The 23,690-nt window shown below is 42.1% G+C and overlaps 1 protein-coding gene across 3 annotated transcripts in view; it reads left to right on the forward strand.

Annotated features, from left to right (window-relative positions):
* Window positions 1-23,690, forward strand: part of TGFBR3 (transforming growth factor beta receptor 3) — a 194,445-nt gene that overhangs the window by 143,279 nt on the left and 27,476 nt on the right. For all 3 annotated transcript variants that reach the window (XM_032423884.1, XM_032423898.1, XM_032423891.1), the window contains exons 5-13: window positions 1,350-1,533; window positions 5,972-6,140; window positions 8,027-8,174; window positions 13,125-13,314; window positions 15,020-15,354; window positions 15,755-15,907; window positions 18,186-18,326; window positions 18,517-18,675; window positions 23,286-23,585. In XM_032423884.1, coding sequence (XP_032279775.1) covers window positions 1,350-1,533; window positions 5,972-6,140; window positions 8,027-8,174; window positions 13,125-13,314; window positions 15,020-15,354; window positions 15,755-15,907; window positions 18,186-18,326; window positions 18,517-18,675; window positions 23,286-23,585 — 1,779 coding nt within the window. The remainder of the gene's footprint in view (window positions 1-1,349; window positions 1,534-5,971; window positions 6,141-8,026; window positions 8,175-13,124; window positions 13,315-15,019; window positions 15,355-15,754; window positions 15,908-18,185; window positions 18,327-18,516; window positions 18,676-23,285; window positions 23,586-23,690) is intronic.

Consider the following 23,690-nt stretch of genomic DNA (forward strand, 5'->3'; position numbering starts at 1 on the left):
CTAATTATTAATCTCTTACTGTGCGTCATTTATAAATTAAACTTTATTATAGTTATGTATGTATAGGAAAAAAATGGTATACGTAGGGTTCAGTACTATCTGTGGTTTCAGGCACCCACTGGGTGTCTTGGGAGGTATGCCCCACAGATAAGGGGAGACTACTGTATATACATATAATTGAATGGAAAATATTAAGGCCAGCACGATAGTTAGGATAAGTACTATTTTGTATGTACGTTAAGCTTGAAAACACTGCCGTAAGCAATAGAACCATAAGCAAAATCCGTGTTCTCAACCTGCTTTTAGTCTGGTTATTTATAATCCCTTCAGAAACTATTTTGCTTTTTGTTAGTGGTAAATTGTTAATGTGAAATTTAATACATTTATAGTTGTGTGACTTAGGAATTTATGAACCTTTTTGCTGACAGTTTGAGGTTTCACCCTGATATTAATAAAACCAGTTATTTTTGCAAAAGCTAGCCAATTAAGATGACATGCATATTTTCACCAACTAAATTTGATTACAGTGCAGCAACAAGATGATAATTTTCCTCCTTTGTATGTGTTAATTATATATACCATGATGTGCTGGGTCAGCAATTGTCTAAATACATCGAGCAAGAATGTGGCACTTGCATAAATCATGCTGAAAGTTTTATGAGGATCAGTCTAACAGCCTCTTGACTTCATTATCTGTGGGTATTTGAGGGTCTTACACAATAAACGGTAACATACATGCATCTTTCTTCTAGGAAGCAGTGTAATGTGGTAGAAGACCGGCAGTCTCCAGTCATTCTTTTTACCTCCGTGTTCAGGAGAACATAAACCAAAGGGGGATTCTTGCTGTGTCTCTGTGGTGGTGACTGTCGGTAGATGCTATGGTCGTGGAAGACCTAGAAGTGAAGTTTACTTGCTACTGGGACTTTGGGTTGCTTGTCCTGATCTTGAAGCCCACTACAAGCCCATGACAACACTCACCAAGACTTTCTGCTCAACTTGAAACCCATTACTTGAAATTACTTCAATGTAATTGAAATGAATTGTATCAGAAAAAAACAGCAATGATAATTCACAATGCACTCTGCAGTCTCTCATCACAGAGTTCTTTGAAAATTCTTACGTACGTCCTGCATCATTGGTAGTTTTGTTGTTTTCTGGGAGAAGTAGCCTTGGGACTGTTTCTTGAATCAGCTGCTGAAATAAGATGATCTGCCTGTATAACAAAGAGAAGAGGTTGGATTGACAAATACCCATTGGTTGATAAGTGCCTTCTCTAATTAAGATTTAGCTCCCGGTGACTGCACCACATTAAATATGTATGTTCCTCTATTCTATTCTATTTCCTCTAGGTGTCTCAGGGTTCCATCGTCCAATTTTCATCAGGAAACTTCTCCTTGTCAGCAGAAACAGAAGAAAGGAGCTTCCCCCATGGAAACGAACATCTGTTAAATTGGGCTCGAAAGGAGTACGGAGCAGTCACTTCATTCACTGAACTCAAGATAGCAAGAAACATTTATATTAAAGTGGGAGAAGGTAAATTTTATGTGGTTTCAATTAATGACTGATTTATGACAATCAGTTGTTTTCTTTTCAGAGAGCAGGTGGTTAGGGCAAGGAATCATAGAATTACAGAATGTTGGAGCTGGCAGGGACCCGGGAGATCATTGGGCCTGCTCCCCTCATGCTCCCTCCTTCCCTTTTTCCTTCGGAGGAAACAGGCCTGGTAACAGCCAAGCAGGAAATGGGGAGTAGCATGGTTGAGAGAGGAGGAGGTTGTGGTGTAGGGTTTAGAAGACATCCATGCACAGAAGTCAGAGTAAGGGAAGGGTGAGAATCTGAGGTGAGGGAAAGGAGGTGATCACTAATGGAAAGAAGGAAGAGTTGCCAGAATGAGTCAACAGTTAGGGCATCCCCTTACCTATTAACCTGCAAACATTGGAAGCCAATGTTAGTTTATGGTCTTGAAACATCAGTTAGATTTTGGACAATAGCAGAGGAAAAGTGTTTGAATATATTTTTAATACCCATGCCAGTTACAAGGACAAAATTATTGGAGAACGAAACTGTGTGGCCTTGATCAGAGATGGCCCATTTTAATTTCCTTGCCTTGCAGAAGGATATATATATCTGGTCACTCAGCTTGAAGGCCCATTTTTAAAAATAACTTGTTTCATCATTATTTTTAGTTGAGTATATTTGGAGCCCCCCTAAGTTACTAGAAATAACAACTCTTGTGAATGAGTTCTTGTTATAGTCAGGTGATTATGTGAAAACTGCATGTCACATTGGCAGCGTCCATCTGCTTTCTGTTGAATTCTGCAGCACTTGCCACCTCTAACACAGGCAGCGTGACAACACAGCATGGGTTATTGAATGCTTGCTCTCGGCCCGTTGTGTGACAGGTGCAGGAAAGGCAGACCCTGGTGCTGGAGTGTGTGCTGTGTGCAGAGGCCACATCGGGTGCTTTTCCCATGGACCCCACTGAGCCTCGCCAGCGATCCTAGGAGGAAGCCATTATTTCCACCATTTTACAGAGGGGTTAGTGGTGGGTGAAGCTAGCTTGCTCAAATCCACATTATTAGCACAAATCCACATTATTAGCAAGGGGTGAAGCCAGAATTCAAACCCAGGTTTCCTGACTCTTGAGTCTAATGCTTGTTTCCTGATGCCGTATAGTAAGTCTTAGCCAAGTAAGCACAACCTAAAAATGCAAGTAGGCACCTGGATGGAAAGACTTGTTTCACAGAGTAGAGAGAAGAGTTTTAGATGAGTGTTGGACTCAAAAAGTTGAAGTTTGTTACTGGACTCTGAGGGTGGTCAGGTAGCTTATAATAGAAGTCAAATCCCATTGGAACAAAATGAAAAACCTCTTTTAACAAAGATTCTAAGCCCTGCCAGTGGTCTGCATTTCTGAAGGAGAACTCCAGTAGCATAAAAGAATGCTGATTATTCACCCTTTGCCCCCTAGAATTTGTTAGAATAAGAAAATGTATTACAGTAACACTTAGAATGTTGAGCTGTTCTCCTGACAGTGCATGAACTTCTATGTGCAGTCGTCGCCTGCCTTGAGAGTGAGGAGTTTAGTGACGTCCCCAGGGCCACACACTGAGCCAAGGAAGAACTTAAAGGACCTGGTGTCCAGTCCAGTAAAAGCTGATGACTCCTTGATAACACCTTTGGAGCCCCTGGGTATGAGTCACTGGTAGACAGCATGGAGAAGAGCAGTTGGGAGAAATGAGGGTCCTTGGTTAGGTTGGTGGACCACAAGGTGATGTCGTCTATCACCATGGATCAGGCTCCACTGAGCAGGACTCATCAGCCAGCTTCCCAGAACCTGACTTGTCTCTACCTTGCTTGAGTCCAGGGATCCCAGGCCATGAGCCTCCTCTTGCTGTATCCCCCAGTGGCTCTCAAATATGGTTCCCACCCCAGCAGCATCCTCATCACCTGGGAACTTATTAGAAATGCCAATTCTTGGGCCCACCCAAGACTAACTGGATTGAAAACTCTGGGGGTGGGGTCTAGCCACCTGTGTTTTAACAAGCATTCCTGGTGATTCGGATACGTGCTAACATTAGAGAACTACTACTCTAACCTGCATACCTAGAGTGGAAGAATCGAGGAGTTTCAGTTCTTATCCCAGCCAGTCTCGTTAACTGTGAGACTTCAAGCAACCCTCTGATTTGCCACCTATGCCTCAGTTTCCACAGCAAGAAAATGAGGAGTTTGCATTATCCCCCATGTTCCCAGAGTATATCATTCTAGGTTGCAAAGTCATTTGTCAGTCCTTTCCTAAAATACAAATAAGCATGTGACTTTTTTCCCCAAAAAACTTGCCAGGTTTCTACGCGGGGATTCCCCTTTGTGGTTTCCTTTCTACTTGGCAGTTGGTGTAAGTTTTGATGCCAGGCGTGCGGAAGGTCGTTTGGGGGAAAAAGAACTCATACACACACATGTATACACAACAGAGAGTGATCAGCTTATTCAACTTAGTGACAGTGGCATCTGGGACCAGCCCTTAATAACGGCAACTTTTAAACAAACCTTTCCTAGACACAACGTGGGTGAGTTTTTTGTTGTTTGTCTCAAATCTCACATCATTGTTTGTCAATTCAGGAAGCCTACACCATGTGCCCACTCTACGCCAGATGCAAACCAGGCACACCTGTGAACTGGATGGATCTACAGGCCAGAGTCCCAAGAGGGTCCTAGTCTCTTGAGTTCCGGACTAGCTTTTCTCCGACCCATACACACCCCCTCTGATTCTTGATTCCATTTCAGTCTTGCCACCCCGGTATCATTTTCTATCCTGTGATCTGGGGGAGGCATCCGCAGGCCTGCAGCTGCACGGTGTGCATTCCTCATCTGTTCATCTGGCAAAACCCTCAGCAGATGTGGGGGTGGGGGAGGCTGCTCCAGCCGCCGGAGTCAGCGGAGCCCTGGCCTCTTCTCTCTGAGGGGGTCTGTAGGGAAGAACGCAGGGTGAAGAGCCTGCCTGCTGGGGCCTCTTGAGCTCCTCTGGTTCCCTCTGGTCTCGGCCTGGTGCCGAGGGCGCCACGGTGCCCGCAGCCAGGATGCCTCCACGTGCGCTGTAGACTTCAGCACGAGGGGGGTGATGCAGGCTTGGGGGGGTTTGGGAGCAGGGCAGCATCAACCCAATCTGGGGACCTCCTGGGCCGATCCCGCTCTCCTGAGTGAAACCTGCACATGAATTTGAACCCCAGCATCCTGTCTGTTAAATGAAAGAGGCAGAAGGTTGTTTCATTAACGTGCCAGGGCTCTGATTAATTACCCCTTCTGAAAAAAAGTTTGCTACACCTAGAACTTCCTTGACACTGGTCCCAGCTGTCACACGGCCAGCATTTTCAAGTTCTGTTTAAACATTTAAACCACTGGCTGGAAATCCCATCAAGCGCAGTGCTGTGTAAACGGCATGTGTAAACGGGAGTATCTTCAGACTCTCGGTACTTGTGTCGCTTTCCCTGGTGGAGGTGATGAGCAGCCCTCAGCACAACGAGATGATGTTTGTGAAAGCACCTTGTAAACTGTAAAGTATTACCAAAGTATTAGTCATCTGTGTCAAGATTGTGAGAAAGAGTGGAAGTCTGCCCTCATTGTTTGCCCCGAACTCCTTCCTTCAGTCTTTAGATCTGTAGTGTTGTGGTGAATAAATATGAGGGAATGACTAATTCTCCATAGCAGGCCAGAGAATTAATTAGGTGGTTGGTTCTCCTATTAATTGAAATAACAAATATCCAAGGAGGAGCATATCTGGGGAATTGGACAGATCATGATTTCAGCAGCGAGTATGCAGGCTATGAACTACCTATTGGATTTTATGTGCTTGGTAGACAGAAGACAACACAAGTCTGCAACTCAGAAAAGGAGTGATGATCTAGGTGCAAGTTGAAGCCCTGGGAGTGATGGAGATCATCTGGAAAGAATATGAGATGAAACGGGGATTGAGGAAGGAACGGGGTTCTTAGCCTTGGTTTTGTATCAGAATCAACTATGGAGCTCTTCAAAAAGAAAGCTTCCTAGGCGGCCCCCACCCCCGCCCCAGATCTTCCAAATCAGAATCTCTGGGATGGGGTCCCAAATGGGTGGATTCTGGTGTGCACCGAAGATTGAGGATTGCTGGTGTTTAAAGAATGGGCAGAGGAGGAGGAACCAGGGAAAGGGACAAGAGATAGGTCAGAGGAAGTGGATGAGGACAAAGCAGTCTCACAGGGAACAGGAAAGGAGAAGATTTAGACCCAAAGAGACCAATAGAGTTGGTCAGTAGGAGGTCACTGGCGACCATATGGGAGGCATTTCAGGCCATGGCTGAGGAGTTCTAAGGCACTTCCTAGGGCTTGTGTTTCCCTGTGTCCTGAACCTGCTCAGTGTCACTGTCGCCTTCTTCCCTTCGATTCTGGTTACCACGTAGCTCAGCGGTTTGACGGATTATCCTGGGCTTCTTTACTTTCAGATCAAGTGTTCCCTCCCACATGCAACATAGGGAAGAATTTTCTCTCGCTCAATTACCTTGCTGAGTACCTTCAGCCCAAAGCAGCAGAGGGTTGTGTGATATCCAGCCAGCCCCAGGATAAGGAAGTACACATCATTGAGTTAATTACCCCCAACTCTAACCCCTACAGGTAAGTGAGTGTGATTGTGTGTGTGTGTGTGTGTGTGTGTGTGTTTTGAACTGAGAAGAGATGAAAGGGGTGCCTGGATGGTGCAGTCAGTTAAGCGTCCAACTCTTGGTTTCTGTTCAGGTCATGGTCTCCCGGTCATGACATTGAGCCTGTGTAGGACTCCTGGCTCAGCGCAGAGTGTGCTTGAGAGTCTCTCCCTCTCCCCCCACCCCTCCCCCCGCTTGCTCTCTCTCCCTTTCTCTCTCTCAAATAAATAAATAAAATCTTAAAAAAGAGAGAGAGAGAGATGAAAATAAAGATCTTTACTGACTTGAGGCAGAGAGAGGTACAGCCCTTCCTGTGTAGAAGGTTAGATGCTTTGGGTGAATTAACAGAAGTTTTGAAAAAGGAAGTGAAGGCACCAATGGTATATTTTATTTTCTACATCTGTCTCTAGATCCCCTATATTCTAGATAAGTTTCTGAAGCCTCTTCTGAACTTCTGGACACTGATATCTCCTTTGAGGTTATCCCTGATAAAAAATAATTATATGCCTTATTAACATAATTATAATTTTAATAACATTCTGTTTTTAATAAAATTCTGTTCCTAGCATTCTAGTAGCATATTTGCACTCATACTTTAAAGCTGTGTGTGTGTGTGTGTGTAGGTGTGACCCTTCATGGTGACACACCAGAGAGCCATTAGATACAACCTGCCTCTTGCTTGTGTTCTTTTTCTCCTTCTACCCTCAACTTCTTGCCCCAGGACTAAAAATTTAACTCTCCCCGCCAAGAATGGTTAGGGAATTAAAAAAGAGAATAAAAGAGGAAAAGTGGCTCTTTCTCCCACTTTAGCCTGCATTCCTGTGGACTAGTGACTTAAAATGTAAATTTATATTGTAGAGGGATTTCAAAGTTAAAATTCTAATCAAATTTTGCTTTCAAAAGTGAATAAACTACACATCAGTTTTGGGAAGATTCCATTCTGTCCCACATGAAGAATTTCGTGGAAAATTTAAAAGAGAACGGGAATAGAAGAAATCTGGCAAATGTGCTTAGATATTAAGCCTTAGGCTTCATTTGAGTATATCATTCATCATATGCTTTACAAGTGTGTAAAACCAAATGGAAAGAAATACTTTCCTTTAAACTCAGAATGACAGAAATGTTATTGTTTGGTTAAAAAAAATCTCTTTTATACTGAATTCTTAGAAGTTTGGGTTGTGTTCATCAATTTTCCAGTAATCACTTGGTTGGCCATCTGTTTTCTTTATTTTAATAACTGTATATCCAGAAGTTTGGGAAAGTAAATATAGATATGATTCTGTAGCTAATGTTAATGGCTTAAGCAAACCTTATATAATATAGTCAAATTTTCTAGCCTTTTGCTTAGTTTATCTGAAGTGTCCTAGTTTGGTTTTTTTGTTTGTTTGTTTGTTTTGTTTTTATTACCAGGCCTCCCTCCTCCCTGCCACCTTCCTTACCAAACTGGCACTTAAATTTCTGGTTTTGAAGGATTTTGAGCATATAGGAAATTGGAAAGTTACACATTGAAGGTGTTGAAGGTTGAAAAGCAACAATTCTGCTTTAAAAGTACACTCCTCTGGTTGCCCAAGTCCATTTCAAACAGTGGATGCATTAAGTAACCATCTTTTTTTTTTTTCCTAAAGAAGGAGAAAAATTTTAGCATCCAATTATCAGCAGGCATATTTGTCTATTGTTATGTAAAACCATTTTGTTTTGTGTGCACTAACAATCTGTTTTGCACATGTCATTTGCCTGGGATCAACTCCAGCTTTTTAATCAACTGGCCAGACACTGGAAACATGAAGACTTGGAAGAGAGGAGAGAGTTGCAACTTTCTGGCATTTGAGTCCTAACTTTGCCTTTGTTTTCCATTCACAGTGCTTTCCAGGTGGACATAATAATTGACATAAGACCTTCTCGAAAGGACCTTGAGGTGGTCAAAAATCTCGTCCTGATCTTGAAGTGCAAAAAGTCTGTCAACTGGGTGATCAAGTCTTTTGATGTTAAGGGAAACCTGAAAGTTGTTGTAAGTTGGTCGAGCATTTCTTTGTTTTGATGCATGGCAGCAATTTAAGCTGTGCTTAATGGGTGTTATTTTTGTGAAGTTTCTGCTTCTCTGAGCTCTCTCTGTTGTTTTTCACTTTGTGAAATAGGCTGCTCCTTGGTTTCTCCTGACAAGGGCAGACAGTGTAGTGGTTAAAAGCGTGGCCTCTGGGGTCAAGATCGAGATTTGAGTCCAGACTCTGCCATTTAAAAACGGTGACCTTGGGCTAGTCCCTTAACCTCTCTGGACCCTGTTGCCTCATTTGTGAAATTCCTGAAGTGTATGACTGTAGTTTCCAGTCAGAGTAAGTGTAGAATAATGAGCATAATGGGGCCTTTCATGGTTGACAGTCCTGTAAGGGCCTCAGTGTCGTGGTACTGAATATCAGCTCTTACTTTAGGTGAGGTATTTAGGGAAGGTGTGGAAAATTGCGCTGACCCCAGCTCCTACTGTTGACTTTTCTTTTTGAGATAAGTACATGCTATTGGCGTGTCTTTTTGCTTCTTCTAACTTCTGAGAGAGAAACACTGATAAAAGAATCACAGTAACAGAGAGGTTAGTGAAATGATACAGGAAGAGTACCCCCAGCCTATTCCCTAAGCATTATTTTCATGAAGGAAATATACTTAAGAAATTTAATTGGTTGGTGTGATAGGCAAACAGCAGCTAATCTCCTGAAAAGTTGAATGTTGAAATTTAGTAAAATAAATTTTTTTTAAAGATTTATTTATTTATTTGAGAGAGAGAGTGGGGGAAAGGTCAGAAGGAGAGGGAGAGAGAATCTCAAGCAGACTCCGTATTAAGTGTGGAGCCTGACGCGGGGCTCGATCCCACAACCCCAAGATCATGACCTGAGCTGAAACCAAGAGTCGGACACTTAACTGACTGCACCACCGAGGTGCCCCAAAATAAATCTTTTTCAAATATGTTTAGGAAGATAACTGTTTGACAGAGTATTGCACAAATTACATTGAAAGTTAAAGGAAAACTCCCCCTCTTCATTTTTAGGAATATAACTATCTTAGAATCTCTTTTGTAGATTTCAATTTTTGTGCATTGTCTTTTTAAAAAATTGTGTCTGATTCCTTTTTCAGTACCTGCATTGTAGCAGTTGGAGAGGATTTTATGTTTTCAGTATTTGGCGGGGGAGGGCTGCCTTTGGTTTGGGTGTTATCTATCCTTCAGTGTGATACAGCAGTGAACAAAGCCGGTGCTCCCCTAGGTACCGTCGTGCACGAGCACTCACCAGAGGCAGCAGGCAAAGCCACGAGCATACACATCTTAATTTTAAAGTAATCGTTTCTGGTTCCTGTGGGTTTTTTTTTTTTTAAACTTTGAGAGGATCCAAATAAACCATCGTGTGTAAGGGTGATCCATTAATTTGGTGTCGAGAACAAAGCCCAGCCGTGATTTTCTGAAGTCAGAGCTGTTTTGATTGCTTTCCCTGGCATGGCATGAGGGGTGTTGGTGACCTGGGGTGTCTACAGCATTTGCTGCCTGGCACACCAACCAAATGTTTTTAATTTTCAGAATAACAAAAACAGGAAAGGGAATCATGCTTTGAAAGGCAAAAACATACGGTACATTTTAATTCCCTGCTGGAGTTGTGTAAATGTTCTTTTGGCCCTGACCCTTCAGTGGCTCTTTCTGTACCTGAGCATGTGTTCCTGGAGTTCGCTGTGAATGCCTTCACTTTTCATATGAATAAGAAAGGCTAGAAATGAGATTGCTCATCCCAGTGCAAGATCTGTTTATATTCCCCTCTTTGGCTGTACTCCTGTTCCAGGCCAATTTTGGACAATGCATGACAACATTACTAAACAATTAGGTAATGTTGCATGATGTTCTTTTTTATTCTCCCAATCCGTTTCATGCTTTGTGATTTCCTAACTGCCAGTCTCAGATGTGAATTCTGCCTGTGCTGTGAGGGGAATGTCCCTGCTACTAAAAAAACATACAGTCATGCTTAGAAAGGGGATAGGGTTTATAGTGGCCTTGTTCATAGTATTTTCTTCAGAGACAGCCTGGTAGAGTGGCAAGAGCCATGGCTTTGGAGCCTGACAGGGCTGGAATCAAATCCCATTTCTGATTGTCATTCCTCTTAGTTGGTAGAGGAATGGCAATCCTTAGTTGATAGTCTGTGGCCTTACCTACGAAATGGGTATGATGATAGTACTCACCTCGAGAGTTCTTGTGAGGTGTGGTAGAGTTCGTTCATTCCTTCATTCATTTACTTGTTCAACAAACATTTGTCAGGTGCCTCCTGGGTATTTCGTCTAAAGCACTTGCCACACTGGGTGTACATGGTGGGTTCTCCACCATACGTGCTATTTCTGTGCATCTCAGGGTTCTCCTCTCTAATCAGGGAATAAGAATGCCCATCTCCTTATATTTTACAGGAGAATTAAAGAACATATGTAAAGCTTCTAGCACAATGCTTGCCATAAAAAGGGAGTTCATCTTCCTTCCACAAGCAATTTTTCAAAAATTTGTCTATAAGAGCAACTTCTCTAAACAAAGTGAAAAACAAAATGTCTACTAAAAGAATTATAAGGAACTTGATGGGGTAAATGTAAAGAAGAGCCCCATTAAACATGAATGGCATGTGTGTGCTTGTAGGGGGTGGGGCATAGGGCAGAATGCACCCTCCAAATGACAGAATGGTCCAAAGAGATGCAAAGGGCAGGACTGTGGACAAGAACGGGAATACTAGAAGCATCCACAATGCCCAGCTCTGGCTCTTTCTTCAGGCCCCTTATGGACCATGCATAATCACATTTTGGAAGAACCTCCAAAACATAAAAGAATAGATGGAGGAAACTTATTAGAAATTTTTTGTTATACTATTTCAGATGACCTTAGCACTTCAAAGTTGATGATAGGCAGCTTGTTCTTAGAAAAGACATGTTTTAATCCCAGTGGGAATATGCATTACATCTCTGACCAACCTCTCCCCCTCCACCATCAGTTCTGATGCAAGTGTGTGTTTGGCAGTGGAGGGGAAGGAGGGAGGGAGGTGCTTGGACTCTACCTAGCTCACCATCCTTCACAAAGATGTGGCTGAAACATAGTGGTGATATTTGGAGGACCCCCTCCCCGGGAAAACTCCCATTTGGAGTAGCTACACTGAAGCCTTGGAAAAGCCTGGGAACTCCCAGAAATACAGGGTGAGGAATTCGCTCATTGCTGGGAAGGAACCAACTTGCCAAGCCTTGCTGTTTTACAAATGTGTAGTAGATAGATTTCTAGCTTTGTAAGTCCTGAGGCGTAATCAATATGAGTTGTACTGACAGCTCCTAGATTTAATGTGGAAAGGTGTAAACAAATCATTCCATACTGGTACAAAAAAGACAGGTGGCAGTTGTGATGATAGTATTCTGGAAATACAGTATTTTCTCAGCTGTCCAACAACATGAAAGACTAGGGCAGATGAGGCCAAGCAGTCCTGTTTAGGCCAGTGTTGCAAGTCCAGCCAACCAAAACGACATGCTGCTTTGAAAGGCTAGAAGCTGCGCCTAAGAAACTAAGTTTTAAGAACGAATTGGATCCTTCTTCACCTCATTTTAGTTTAGTTTTTTTTTTTAACCCTTTCTTCCCCCAAGGCATTTTCTCTGAATCAAAGTAAGAGCTAGAAGATTCCAAACCTGTGAAACTGAGTTTTTCACAAATGGCTGCAAAGCATGGTTCCTTCGCATGCATGATTGTGACTGGCCAGTCACACAGCTTCAGAGAAGCACTTTGGGTAACAGAAAAATACCCTGGGGGGAGAGCCTTTGAGCTTTGAATTGAAAATATGTGTCCTCAGCCAATATCCCACAACCAAAGAGGCCAAGAGAACTTAGAGCCTGTGAATCCTCTATGGTTTTGCAGTGGGAAAGGATTAATATTTAGTCCTGTTAGGGGCAAATAGAATGGGAAACAAATGGGGAATTTGGGAAAAAATGCTGCATGTATGCAGGAGAAAATAATTGGGCATGGAAATTAAAGTGATCTTTATAGGGCATGAAAATGGTCTGATCTGCATGCCGGCAGGGCTTGCCAGCCTTGTTGGAGCACTTGTTGGAAAGGTGGTGCCTTGGGTTTGGCACCTCCCCTGCAGCATTCAGCTCCCTCGCATCCGACAAGATCACTGCCCTAGGAGCCAGGTGATGTGGAAATTGACCATCCGTGTCTTGGTTACTCAGTCCTTTCTTGGAAGGATTTCTGTCGTTCACTATTAATTTTGTAACTAATTACCAAGTGAAAGTCAACTTGTATTGCTGGATGAAATATTGGTTAGAGAGACAATAACCCAAATTAAGGAATTAATATTTAAAAGACAAAATCTAAGCATATTGAGTTGATAAACTTGACAAATGAGTACAGTGACAGGATCACTAAATTGATCATAAATTATAACTGAAATATCAGTACTGGTTATTTCACCATATGGAATTTAATAGTTTACAAAGATGAGACGGTCTCCACAGTGAAGTAACTAGGTTGTGCCTTCTTTCATTTAAATCTAGGGTACCGGAGATAGAAGCAGGGACATATTTTTGGCAGGATAACATGCACATCTGTATATTTTATACATCATTTTAAGTAAAAATAAGGGAAAGTTTGATATGTGTGTGTATATAATTTAAACATTAAACTAACTCTAGTAACATACTAGGTATACTTAGTATGTAGCTACTTAGTGATCATTGGGTTATTTTTATCAATATAAGCAACCCAAATGGTATGATCAAATAGCATGAATAGATTTCTCTTTATCTGCTATTAAAGATTTTCATGTCAGTGCCCTAAGTCCAAGGAAAATAGGGATCAAAAGAATAAATAGTTCCTTCATCTACAATATGTAGAATCTGTTTGTTTCAGATACTCGATTCTTATTTAAAGCACTGTTTAGTTTTAGACTCATGAGTGAAATTTTGCTGTGATCTTCAGGCTCCTAACAGTATTGGCTTTGGGAAAGAGAGTGAAAGATCCATGATAATGACCAAATCAATAAGAGATGACATTCCTTCAACCCAAGAGAATCTGGTCAAGTGGGCTTTGGACAACGGCTATAGTCCAGTAACATCATATACAGTGGCTCCTGTGGCTAATAGATTCCATCTTCAGCTTGAAAACAATGGTAAGTGTGATTTTTTTTTTCCTCAAGTAAAAATATCCACCAGATGAGGCTTTCCAATGAGGAACTCTCATTTCAGCTTATATGGTGCTGTTGTTCTGTTGTAAATTTTGATGATTCGTTTGACTACATTTTACTATAAAGCTTAAGGTTATCTAGAATTGTGGTAGATTATTTTGAGGAAATGGTCTTTTTGGTTCAGATTTTTCACTAACAGAGTTGATTGAATGTTGGAGAACTTCGTTGTAGATCACATAATTCACTGTGATTACATTAGGAGCAAATTAGCCTGGGTTCTTCTCTCAGAAGTGCCTCCTAATCACTTACAGCTGAGGTGCAGCTGCTCCTACTACAGGGGAGAAGTCCCAGGTCAGACTGTAGTCTTGCAGGACGGTAATCACCAGGCACTTTCTCGATCTCACCCAGAGGGAACACAGGAGTTCTTACCCCAGTTGGATGGAGCAGAAAATTGAATATTAACAGGTTCTTGGGGCTTTTCCAGAACCTTATAGCTAGCGAGACTCAAATCCCAAGTTTTCTGATCCCCAGACCTGTTCCTTACCCCAGTCGTACTGCTACCAAGCGTGAGTAAGGGCCATTTATTCACCGTTTCAGGGGGAAGTTGCTTAACCTCTGAGCCTCAGGTTCCTCCTCAGTAATATGGGAGAAAAAATAGGCCCTACCTCAAAGAGTTGTTGTGAATGTTTCTATCAACGTACAAATTAAAAACCTTCCAAAGCTCTGATTTCTTTTGGATCCATATGGCTGTGCCATCTTTTTCCAAAAGATAGTATTGAAGGAGAGTTCATGTCCTCTGGTTATCTTCACTTCCTGCTCCCACTGAGGTAGACTGACCTCAAGCACTGGCTTTGAGACTGGATATGGACAACACTGGGAAAAGTTTTCTTCCCTAAATTGTTGAAAATAGGACAGAACACTGAGCATTAATTATATGCAGATATGTCTCTCCCTTTGAAGGAATAAGTGTGCCTAAGCAGCTTTCTCTTTTCAGGACTAGGTTCTAAAAGGCCAGGATGCCTAGATAGCTGTTGGAATTTAGTAGGCAGAAAGGAGATAGCGAATAATTTTAAAATGCCAATATTGTTTCAAGAATTCCTTGGAGAAATTATGCTAAAGAATCTCTAGATTCAAGGGAGGTATTTCAGTGGCCCAATAATATATTGGGACAATAATGTTCTTATTCAAATCATAGATTTGTATAGCTTGTAGAGCCTTAGAAGTTACCTAGTCCAGTGGTTCTCAACCTTGGGTGTACATTGGAACCATACAGAGAGCTTTAAACATATTAATGATTAGGTCCCACTCCAGAGAGTCTGATTTTTATTTGACCTGGGGTACAGCCTGGGTATAGGGAATTTTTTTCAGTTCCCCAAATGATTTTAATGTGCAGCCAAAGTAGAGAACTATTGATCTAATCCAACCTCAATTTTAAAAATTAGAAAACCAAGACACAGAGAAATAAGCCATTGGCCCCAAGCCACTCAGTCAGTTAGAAAGAACATCAGGACTAGAATTCAGGCTTCCAGATCCCCATCTCTTTTACACATTGCTTGTGAAGAGTCATTTTACACATGCCCATTCTGTGCTAGTTGCTAGTTCCCCTTGTTCCTCCTTCTAATGATGATGATGATGATTGTGGCCGGGCATCAAACACTGATGATGTTTCGCCGCCTTCTGTCACCACCAGAGGAAATGAGAGATGAGGAAGTCCATACCATCCCTCCTGAGCTACGGATCTTGCTGGACCCTGTCCCCCTGCCTGCCCTGGAGAACCCACCCATCCGAGGAGGCGGAGGCCGAAATGGAGGTTTCCCCTTTCCTTTCCCCGACATCTCCAGGAGAGGCCAGAAGGAAGGAGGAGAAGATGGGATCCCCCGGCCAAAGGCCCCGGTCATCCCCAGCATACAACTGTTTCCTGATCCCACAGAGCCCGAGGAGGTGCAAGGGAACATGGAGGTTGCCCTGTCAGTCAGATGTGATGATGAGAAGATGATCGTGGCTGTAGAAAAAGATTCTTTTCAGGTCAGTGCAATTTCTTAGAGAAGAGAAAGCCACCTCCTTTCCCCTCTTGCGCCAGTGTGTGTTAGTTATTTCCTTCTCGTTCTTTCACTTTTGAACTCTGGGGACTTGACACTGTTTTCTCAGTTGGATGGACTCACTTCCCCTTGGCTGGGAGTCTCACTCAGGTCCTGTTGTTCTCAGTTGAGGGGGGTCCAGATCCTCATGTGTCAATATTTTGGTATTGAATTTCCAAGGCCAACAAACACAATCCTTGGTAGGTTGGGAGGAGGCGAGCAGGGAGGGGAAACGCAGGCCTCCAGCAACCGATATTGTATGGGAGGACCGAGCAAAACGTGCTCCCCGTGTGCTGCAGACCTGCCTGTGGGCCCCCCCTTTACGTCTTTGGTGGTTGTTGTTTCAGGCCAACAGCTACTCAGGGATGGAGCTCACCCTGTTGGATCCTACCTGCAAGGCCAAGATGAATGGCACCCACTTCATTTTGGAGTCTCCCCTGAATGGCTGTGGTACTCGTCACCGGCGGTCAGCCCCAGATGGTGTGGTTTACTATAATTCCGTGAGTGTTCTCCAAAACAAAGCTTGGCCCTTTGCCACAGCCTTGCCGTGTGTTACCTTAAAATTAGCCTTAAAGTTTCTATGACCATGAGCAGGGGCATGTACTCCAGGCCTAAACAAAGCCAAGCGTCAGTTCTCAACAAAATGGGATGTACTTTGACCCTGAGTCTACACAACTGAGCTAACCAGCTACGTGGTCTCTGTGGCCTCATTTGAGTTTTGTCCAGAGATGGGAGGACTTCTCCTTTCCTCATGAACAAAAGAACCAAGAGAAATCCGAAAACGGCTCTCAAGAAATTATTATTAAGTCTCTCTCCACCTCTGAGAAAGATCCTACCTTGAAGCAAATCAGGAGATTTGCTACTTTTGACGTTACCCAAAGCGAGATTACATAGATTCCCCCAATGATAACCCACTGCAATAGCTAACCTACACTTTTCAGAAATCCTTCTTCTCAGCTCATTCATCTAAATCTTTTTTCTTCAGATTAAGCCAGTTCTTGCAGAAATACACACTAGGCAGTGAATATTAAAATAATTTGAAACATGAAATTTCACAAGTACTTTATAGTGTTAATTTTGCAGTTCAGGTTATACTTTTGATGGTAAAAATAAGGCTCATAAATCCCCGAGTTCAGCTTTGGCATGGGACAGGGTGGGTGGGACTGTCATTCATGTCCGTCCCACTGCCCTTCAGTAGATACACTTGACCCATCCAGAAGAAAGACTGGAGATCAGGTGCTCTGTCAGGGTGGCTCACGTGGGCTCTGACTCTCCTATGGACCCAAGTTTATTATTCTTCAGACTTAGAGTGTTTGAGCTGGAAAGAACCTTCAGATGATCTCATTCAACTTCCTCATTTCACAGGTGAGGAAATTGAACTCCCGGGAATTAAGAGTCTTGCTTAGATTTGAGGAACTAGTTAACGGCAGAGCCAGGACTGAATCCAGCTTCCTGACCTCTCATCCACTAATCTTTCCCTGACACCAGGCTGGCCCAGCTAATCTCCCTTTGTTACTGGAATAATTTATTAACCTTTGACCTCTATGATGAACACCCTCCTGCCAATTCCAACACTAAATTTTCTTACATTATCCAGTTTTTCCAGGTATAATGAATGGCATATATTACTGATATACTTGATTTTGGAATTTTAAGTTTATGACTAAATTAACACCAATAAGAGGCTATGGTAATCTGTTAAGTAAAACAAACACACACACAAACAAAAAAATATGCCTCAGAAGAGAAAGGTGTATCTTAAGCCTTTAAAATCCCTTTCTTCTCATGGGTGGGTGTGTGTGTGTGTGTGTGTGTGTGTGTGTGTGTGTATTGTGATGATGATACGTAGGGTAAGCAATGTCCTGGGTACTTGGCTTCAATTCCATCAATACTTCTTTCTGCGGAACTGGTAAAGAATGGAGAAGTGGTTTTCCTATATTCTTTTCCCATGCTGTTCCCTTCAGTGAATATTGTAGCTGTTCCAATTATAACTGTAGCAATTTTCTGACTTATTACATATTTTTGTTTTGCACCATATTCAAAAATCTAAGCCCATGAAATAAAACCAAACAAAAAATGTGACTATTCTATAAATGCAAAGAAATTAAGATTTTATTTATGGAGTCATGGTCCTCAGGTGGATTTTACATGTTATCTAGAACTAACCTAGGAATAGTCATTTCAACTAACATTAAGATAGATTGTCATAGATAAAAACACGATTCTTTCCTGCATCTGTACACCATACACAAAGATATGGGGGAGGAAATGAGGAAAAGATAGAGGAGTACAGAGAAAAGATGAGGAGACTAGCTCGATAGTAAACATTAGGTACTTAGTTTCCAACTCACACTTTATACAAATCTTGATGGGTACAAATAAGAAAAGCTCTTCGAATTAGCCTGCTCTTAGGATTTGTTAGAATTTTTGATGTAAAGAGAAGCCCCCCCTCCCCTCCAGTGTAGACTGGCCTACTGACAACCCCGTTCAGCCCTGTTTCAGTGCCTGGTTTTTTCCCACTGTTTGAAACAAGTCTTACTTTTTCACAAGGAAAAATGCATATTTTAGTTCAAGTCTTAATTTGAACGTATGTTGGGTTTCTCTTTATTTTTATAATCTCTTTGAAGGTAAAATCCTAAGAAAACTTGGAGTTTTGGGTTTTTTTTTAAGTTCAGATTTTCGGTTTGCATCTGAATTATTACATGGGTGTCTGTGTGAGGTAGAACCAAATCCTGCGATTTGGTGTTGTAACCATACCGTGCTTTCTTTGCCCTTTAGATTGTGATACAGGTTCCGTCACCTGGAGATAGTAGTGGCTGGCCAGATGGTTACGAAGATCTGGAGTCAGGCGATAATGGATTTCCAGGAGATATGGACGAAGGCGATACCTCCTTCTTCAGCCGACCTGAAATTGTGGTGGTATGTGTTCGTTTGCAGCAGGTAGTTTGTGAGAATGTTGTCTCTTTGGTTGGCTTTAGTTAGGGACTATTGGGTGGGGCGGGGAGGGGGAAATGGATGTTAAAGACCAAAGCTTACAAAGTTCCAGGGTCTTCATCCTTCATTTGACTGGGATTTATCTCTGTTTTGTTTGTCTGTTTGTTTTCCCCAGTTTAATTGCAGCCTGCGGCAGGTGGGGAATCCCAATAGCTTCCAGGACCCACCCAACAGAAACATCACTTTCAACATGGAGCTGTACAACACTGACCTCTTTCTCGTGCCCTCTCAGGGGGTCTTCTCCGTGGCAGAGAATGGACACATTTATGTTGAGGTATGAGACCTGGACATTAGCCTTGGGCTTTTAGGTTAGGGCGGAATTGTCGTAGCTCCTGGGGCAGAGCCAAGGTGCCTGCCCCAGAAGACCTCATCATGTTCTTCCCTGCGGCCCTTAACCAGCTCTCCGTGAGGGCTTGGCTCAGAAAATGCATCCAGGTTGATTTCTGACCAAAGTAAGACATTGCAGGATTTGCTACATGGGGAGAGCGTTTTACAGATGAATGCTTTTTTAAAAACTGGTGGTGTGATGGGGCACCCGGGTGGCTCAGTTGGTTAAGCGTCTGCCTTTGGCTCGGGTCATGATCACAGGGTCCTGGGATAGAGCCCTGCGTCAAGCTCCCTGCTCAGCGGGGAGCCTGCTTCTCTCTCTCCCTCTGCCTGTAGCTCCCCCAACTTGTGCTCTCTCTCTCTCTCTGTGTCAAATAAATAAAATAAAATAAAATAAATCAGTGGTGTGAATTCTACTAATAAAGCCCCGTTCTTGCTTGTCATTAGCATTTTTGGAACAGGGGTTCAGTAGTAGAACACACTTTAGTGAAATGCTGCATGCTACCCTATCTCATGAAAATTAAGGTTTTTTTAGATCATTATCTAAATGTATCTATAAATGTGTTAAGCTGTTCCATATATGTAATGGTAATGATTATGCATAGCCTAAGTCTGTCGAATAACTATAAAAATATTAGGTAGTGGTAGTGAGAATGAGGTAATAACAGCTAATATTTGTTGCAGATTTATTTTGTGCCAAACTTGGTTATAATTATTGTAGTAATTTACTCTTCAAAGCAGTCCAATGAGACAAGACTATTGATATCCCCATTTTAGGGGTGAGGAAATTGAGGCACAAACTTGTCTAAGGTCAGACAGTAACTAGTGGAGTTCAGAGTAGGGTCCATACTCAGGTTGTCTGGCTCAAGAGCCCACTCGATGCTATCATTTATCCTCAAAGTGCCATTTAAAGAGGAGAAAATGTGACCACTTAGCAGTGCATTATCCAGGTTTAGATTAGATTCTAGGATATCTGCTGGTCTTACAGGAACATCATCCTCTCCTGAGCTAGTTTTGGGGCTAAACTGCAAGCTGGTGTTCTAATTTACTGTGCAAGGAGTGAGAAGCTTACGGGGTTGAAATGGGATACTTCCATACGTTGAAAGTGACTTCAGAGCACATATTTCTATTTCAGAAAGATAAATAACTCTCACATTTGTTCAGATTCTGGGATAGAGCCCACTGGCTCTAGACATTTTCCTGGATCTCTCCTCTTTTTTGATTCCCTGTTTTGAGAGGTCTTCTCTTTCTTTGGGTATACCTTCTTTCTCCACTGGGGAAAATATACTGCTTTCTACATGCTGTTCCTAATTTATAGATCTCTTCTTATCCAAGAGCATTATTTTCTTCTTTCATTTCTGGCTGCACAATCCACCTGTGTGCATTTGGGCAGTGACTCTCTGTCATGCCCTGGGTTTTAGGGGCCCTGCTTAACTGCAGTTTGTTCTTTTCCAAATGTGTACCTGGCTCTGCTAATTTATGGCTTTGCTGCTCTATGCTAATCACTGGCCAGTCTTCCTCCTGTATCCTACCCTGGGAGTTTTGGTTTTTCTTCCCAGTCCACCCACCCAGTGCTGCTTACTTGAAATTCTTTTTTTCCCTTATTTTCACATTTATATCTTTTCATATATCATCTGTATTTTTCATAGTTAAATTTAGTCAAAGACATTGTGAAATGATGAAAAAGAAATGGACTGAATCTATTTGCTACCATTTTATTTATTTATTTATTTATTTATTTATAAAGATTTTATTTATTTGACAGAGAGACACAGCGAGAGAGGGAACACAAGCAGGGGGAGTGGGAGAGGGAGAAGCGGGCTTCCCACCGAGCAGAGAGCCCGATGATGCGGGGCTCGATCCCAGGACCCTGGGACCATGACCTGAGGGGAAGGCAGACGCTTAACGACTGAGCCACCCAGGCGCCCCTATTTGCTACCATTTTAAATATCAGGTGTACTGAGAGTTTGAAGAGGGTGGTATATGTTTTAAACAGCTTTATTTTAAAGTTGTTTAAAACCACCTAAAATAGAGAATCTGTAAATATTTTGCAAAATAAAATAGCAGCCACACCTAATCTTTGTTTCTGTTTGGACTCCAATGCTGGTAAGAAAATTTTTTTATTTAAGGTAAGTAAAACTCACTGAATCATTGGTTTGGTCTAGAGAACTATTTCCAAGTTTCTTCTCCCAGCCATCCTTATCACACCCCCAGAATCCTGTTCCTTCTAGACCATATCCTTTCCTTTAATCCAAGACATTATTGATTTTGCCACCTCGTCTTTGGTCATCTCTGGGTGATAGTTGGTCACATCATGGCAGCTTTTCTCTTAGTTCATTTGTCTTGGGGCATTAAAAAGAACTGTTTATAACCCCCAAATTTAAATCTAGAATAGTAACTGCTAATTACAGCTGTCATGTATTGACTAGCTGGGAACTATGTTGTTTGCGTGTAATTGTGACTTTACAGATCCTCACAGTAATTGTTTCTAGTTGGTATTGGTGCCCTTCTTCTGTATGGGAGGAAACTGAGGCTCAGAGTTCACAGGGCATGAGCCACATAATTTCCTGAGGCTTGTCTCCCTCTGAGACCTGTAGTCCTTCTACTACTCATTTCCAGGCCATTTTATTTTTTTACAAGATTTATTTATTTATGAGTGCGGGAGGGGCAGAGAAAGAGGGAAGAGAATCCAAGCAGACTCCACGCTCAGTGCAGAGTCCGATGCAAGGTTTGATCTCACGACCTGAACCGAAACCAAGAGGCAGCCACTTAACTGACTGTGCCCACCCTCCCCGCCCAGGGCATTTTAGACTAAAGGATTTGCTGATAATATTTTTTCCTCTAAAACAACTTTTTGGGATACCTTAGAGTTTCTACTATTACATGCTTTTTTTGAGATTCGAGAAAAGATTTACATTTCTTCTTCTGTCTACATGTTTGCATTGTGGGTTCTGAGGTCATGTTAAAGGGTACTTTTTAGTAATAGGATATATGTAATTTGCCATCTTTCCCAGATAAAATATCTTATTTTTCAGAAATATTGGCAAAATAATGATGTGTGAATATTTGCAGACTCCCAAACACTACTTCCTAGAAAGATTTCCCACCAGGTGTTCTCCCAAGGCCACATCGTGGGTTTGGTTGAATCAACCCTGTGGCTACAGTGAAATAGTAAAGAGAAAATGGGCTTGAAGTTGGAAGACCTGGGTTTAAAGCTTGGTTTTATCCAGTGCTTCCCAGGTAGGATTTTGAACAAGTCGTCTCTCCTGTATGTTCATTTTTTCCTCCAAAATGGAGATGAAACTATTTATCTCACCATCAGAGGGATTGAACTTTAAAGCACTACAGTGACATAATGACAATCACCTTCATTGCTGAGTGTCTTGGAGTTACCACGGAGGGATCTTTCAAAATAGTGCTGTGTCCTCAGAGCCCCATGCGGTGTCAGGGGTTTCCCCTGGGTTCTCAGGATGGAAAGTGTGTTTATATCTCCACGCCTTTTGAAAGGCTTCTGGGGCTATTGGCTTATGGTTAAGGACTAACTTTATTTCTAAAGTGTTTAAGTTTATTTTGATCCTAAGTTTAGGCAGAGAATGAGGCATGAGGGGAAAGGCAGTTCATGCAGCGATCCATGTGTCACCAAATGGAGAATCCACTCTGGTCTGGGAATTTTAGCTGAGTTCAGGAGAGTTGAGGTTTGAATTCTGTTTATAGTTGGCCAAACACCACTTCCTGTTTCTAAAGAAAAGAACCTTAGCAAGGTTTGGACAGAGCCCATACAAATGTTTTGTAAGAGGGAAGTATAATGAGTTGGAAACATTTCCAGATTAGATTTCCCTTAAAATACCCTTGGGCTTAAAGAGTGAAGGGAGAGTACTTGGCAAGGTCTGGTTTGGACCTGTGAGCAGCTAGGACACTTTGCCAGGCTTGTGATCGCCACCAGATTGCACGGTCCCGGACACCAAAGCCCGTAGGCCAGCTCTGCATGCTTGCTATGAAGCAGGACTTGAGATGAATCTGCAGTTTTACTGCAAGGTTTTAGGCTCATTATGACTTGTGGCAGTTTAGAAGTTCAGTCCTCTCTGCCTAGGTTAAATAGATTCTGCCTCTGTACTTTATTTTTTGAGCAGCTTTGAAAAATAGCTTGCTTTACAGGTGTACACTATTGAGACATGACACAGTATTATGACATTAGGTGCTTTGCCTGTTGGTGCTTTGTTTATTTTGGAAATCCACTTTAGGTGCATGCTATGCTTTTATTTTTATCTCCCAGAGGACTTATGGGAGGTTGAAGAGACTTAATTCATCTTGTATTGGAATCTTCCAGACTGGCATTTGAACTAAATAATTCACTGTCATCATCCATACCAAGTTTAGATGGAAAACATCTTTTTTCAATGAGTATATATTACTTTTGTAATTAGAAAGAAGACTATTATGTTATGAAAATAAAGCAATGTCCCTCATCAGAAGCCCTGTGTTGACATGTTACCCTTGTGCCTAAAGTAAAAGTGAGATGCCAACTTGGATCTGATTGCTCTTTCTGTTCTTTTGTAGGTATCTGTTACTAAGGCTGACCAAGAATTGGGATTTGCCATCCAAACGTGCTTTATCTCTCCATACTCAAACCCTGATAGGATGTCTGATTACACCATCATTGAAAACATTTGTCCTAAAGACGAATCTGTGAAATTTTACAATCCCAAGAGGGTTCACTTTCCTATCCCACAAGCTGAGATGGACAAGAAGCGATTCAGCTTTGTGTTTAAGTCCATTTTCAACACCTCACTGCTCTTTCTACAATGTGAGCTCACGTTGTGTACCAAGAAGGAAAAAGACCCCCAGAAGTTACCTAAGGTTAGCGGGCCTTCATCCATCTCTGTGTTATTTCGACATTTTTAGGTGAGGCAATGACTTACCGGAGAAGTTTAATCACGAGTTATTGCAGGTTGAGGTTTTTGG

Source organism: Phoca vitulina, unplaced genomic scaffold (assembly GCF_004348235.1).
Source record: "Phoca vitulina isolate PV1807 unplaced genomic scaffold, GSC_HSeal_1.0 scaffold2, whole genome shotgun sequence".
NCBI classification, from domain to species: domain Eukaryota; kingdom Metazoa; phylum Chordata; class Mammalia; order Carnivora; family Phocidae; genus Phoca; species Phoca vitulina.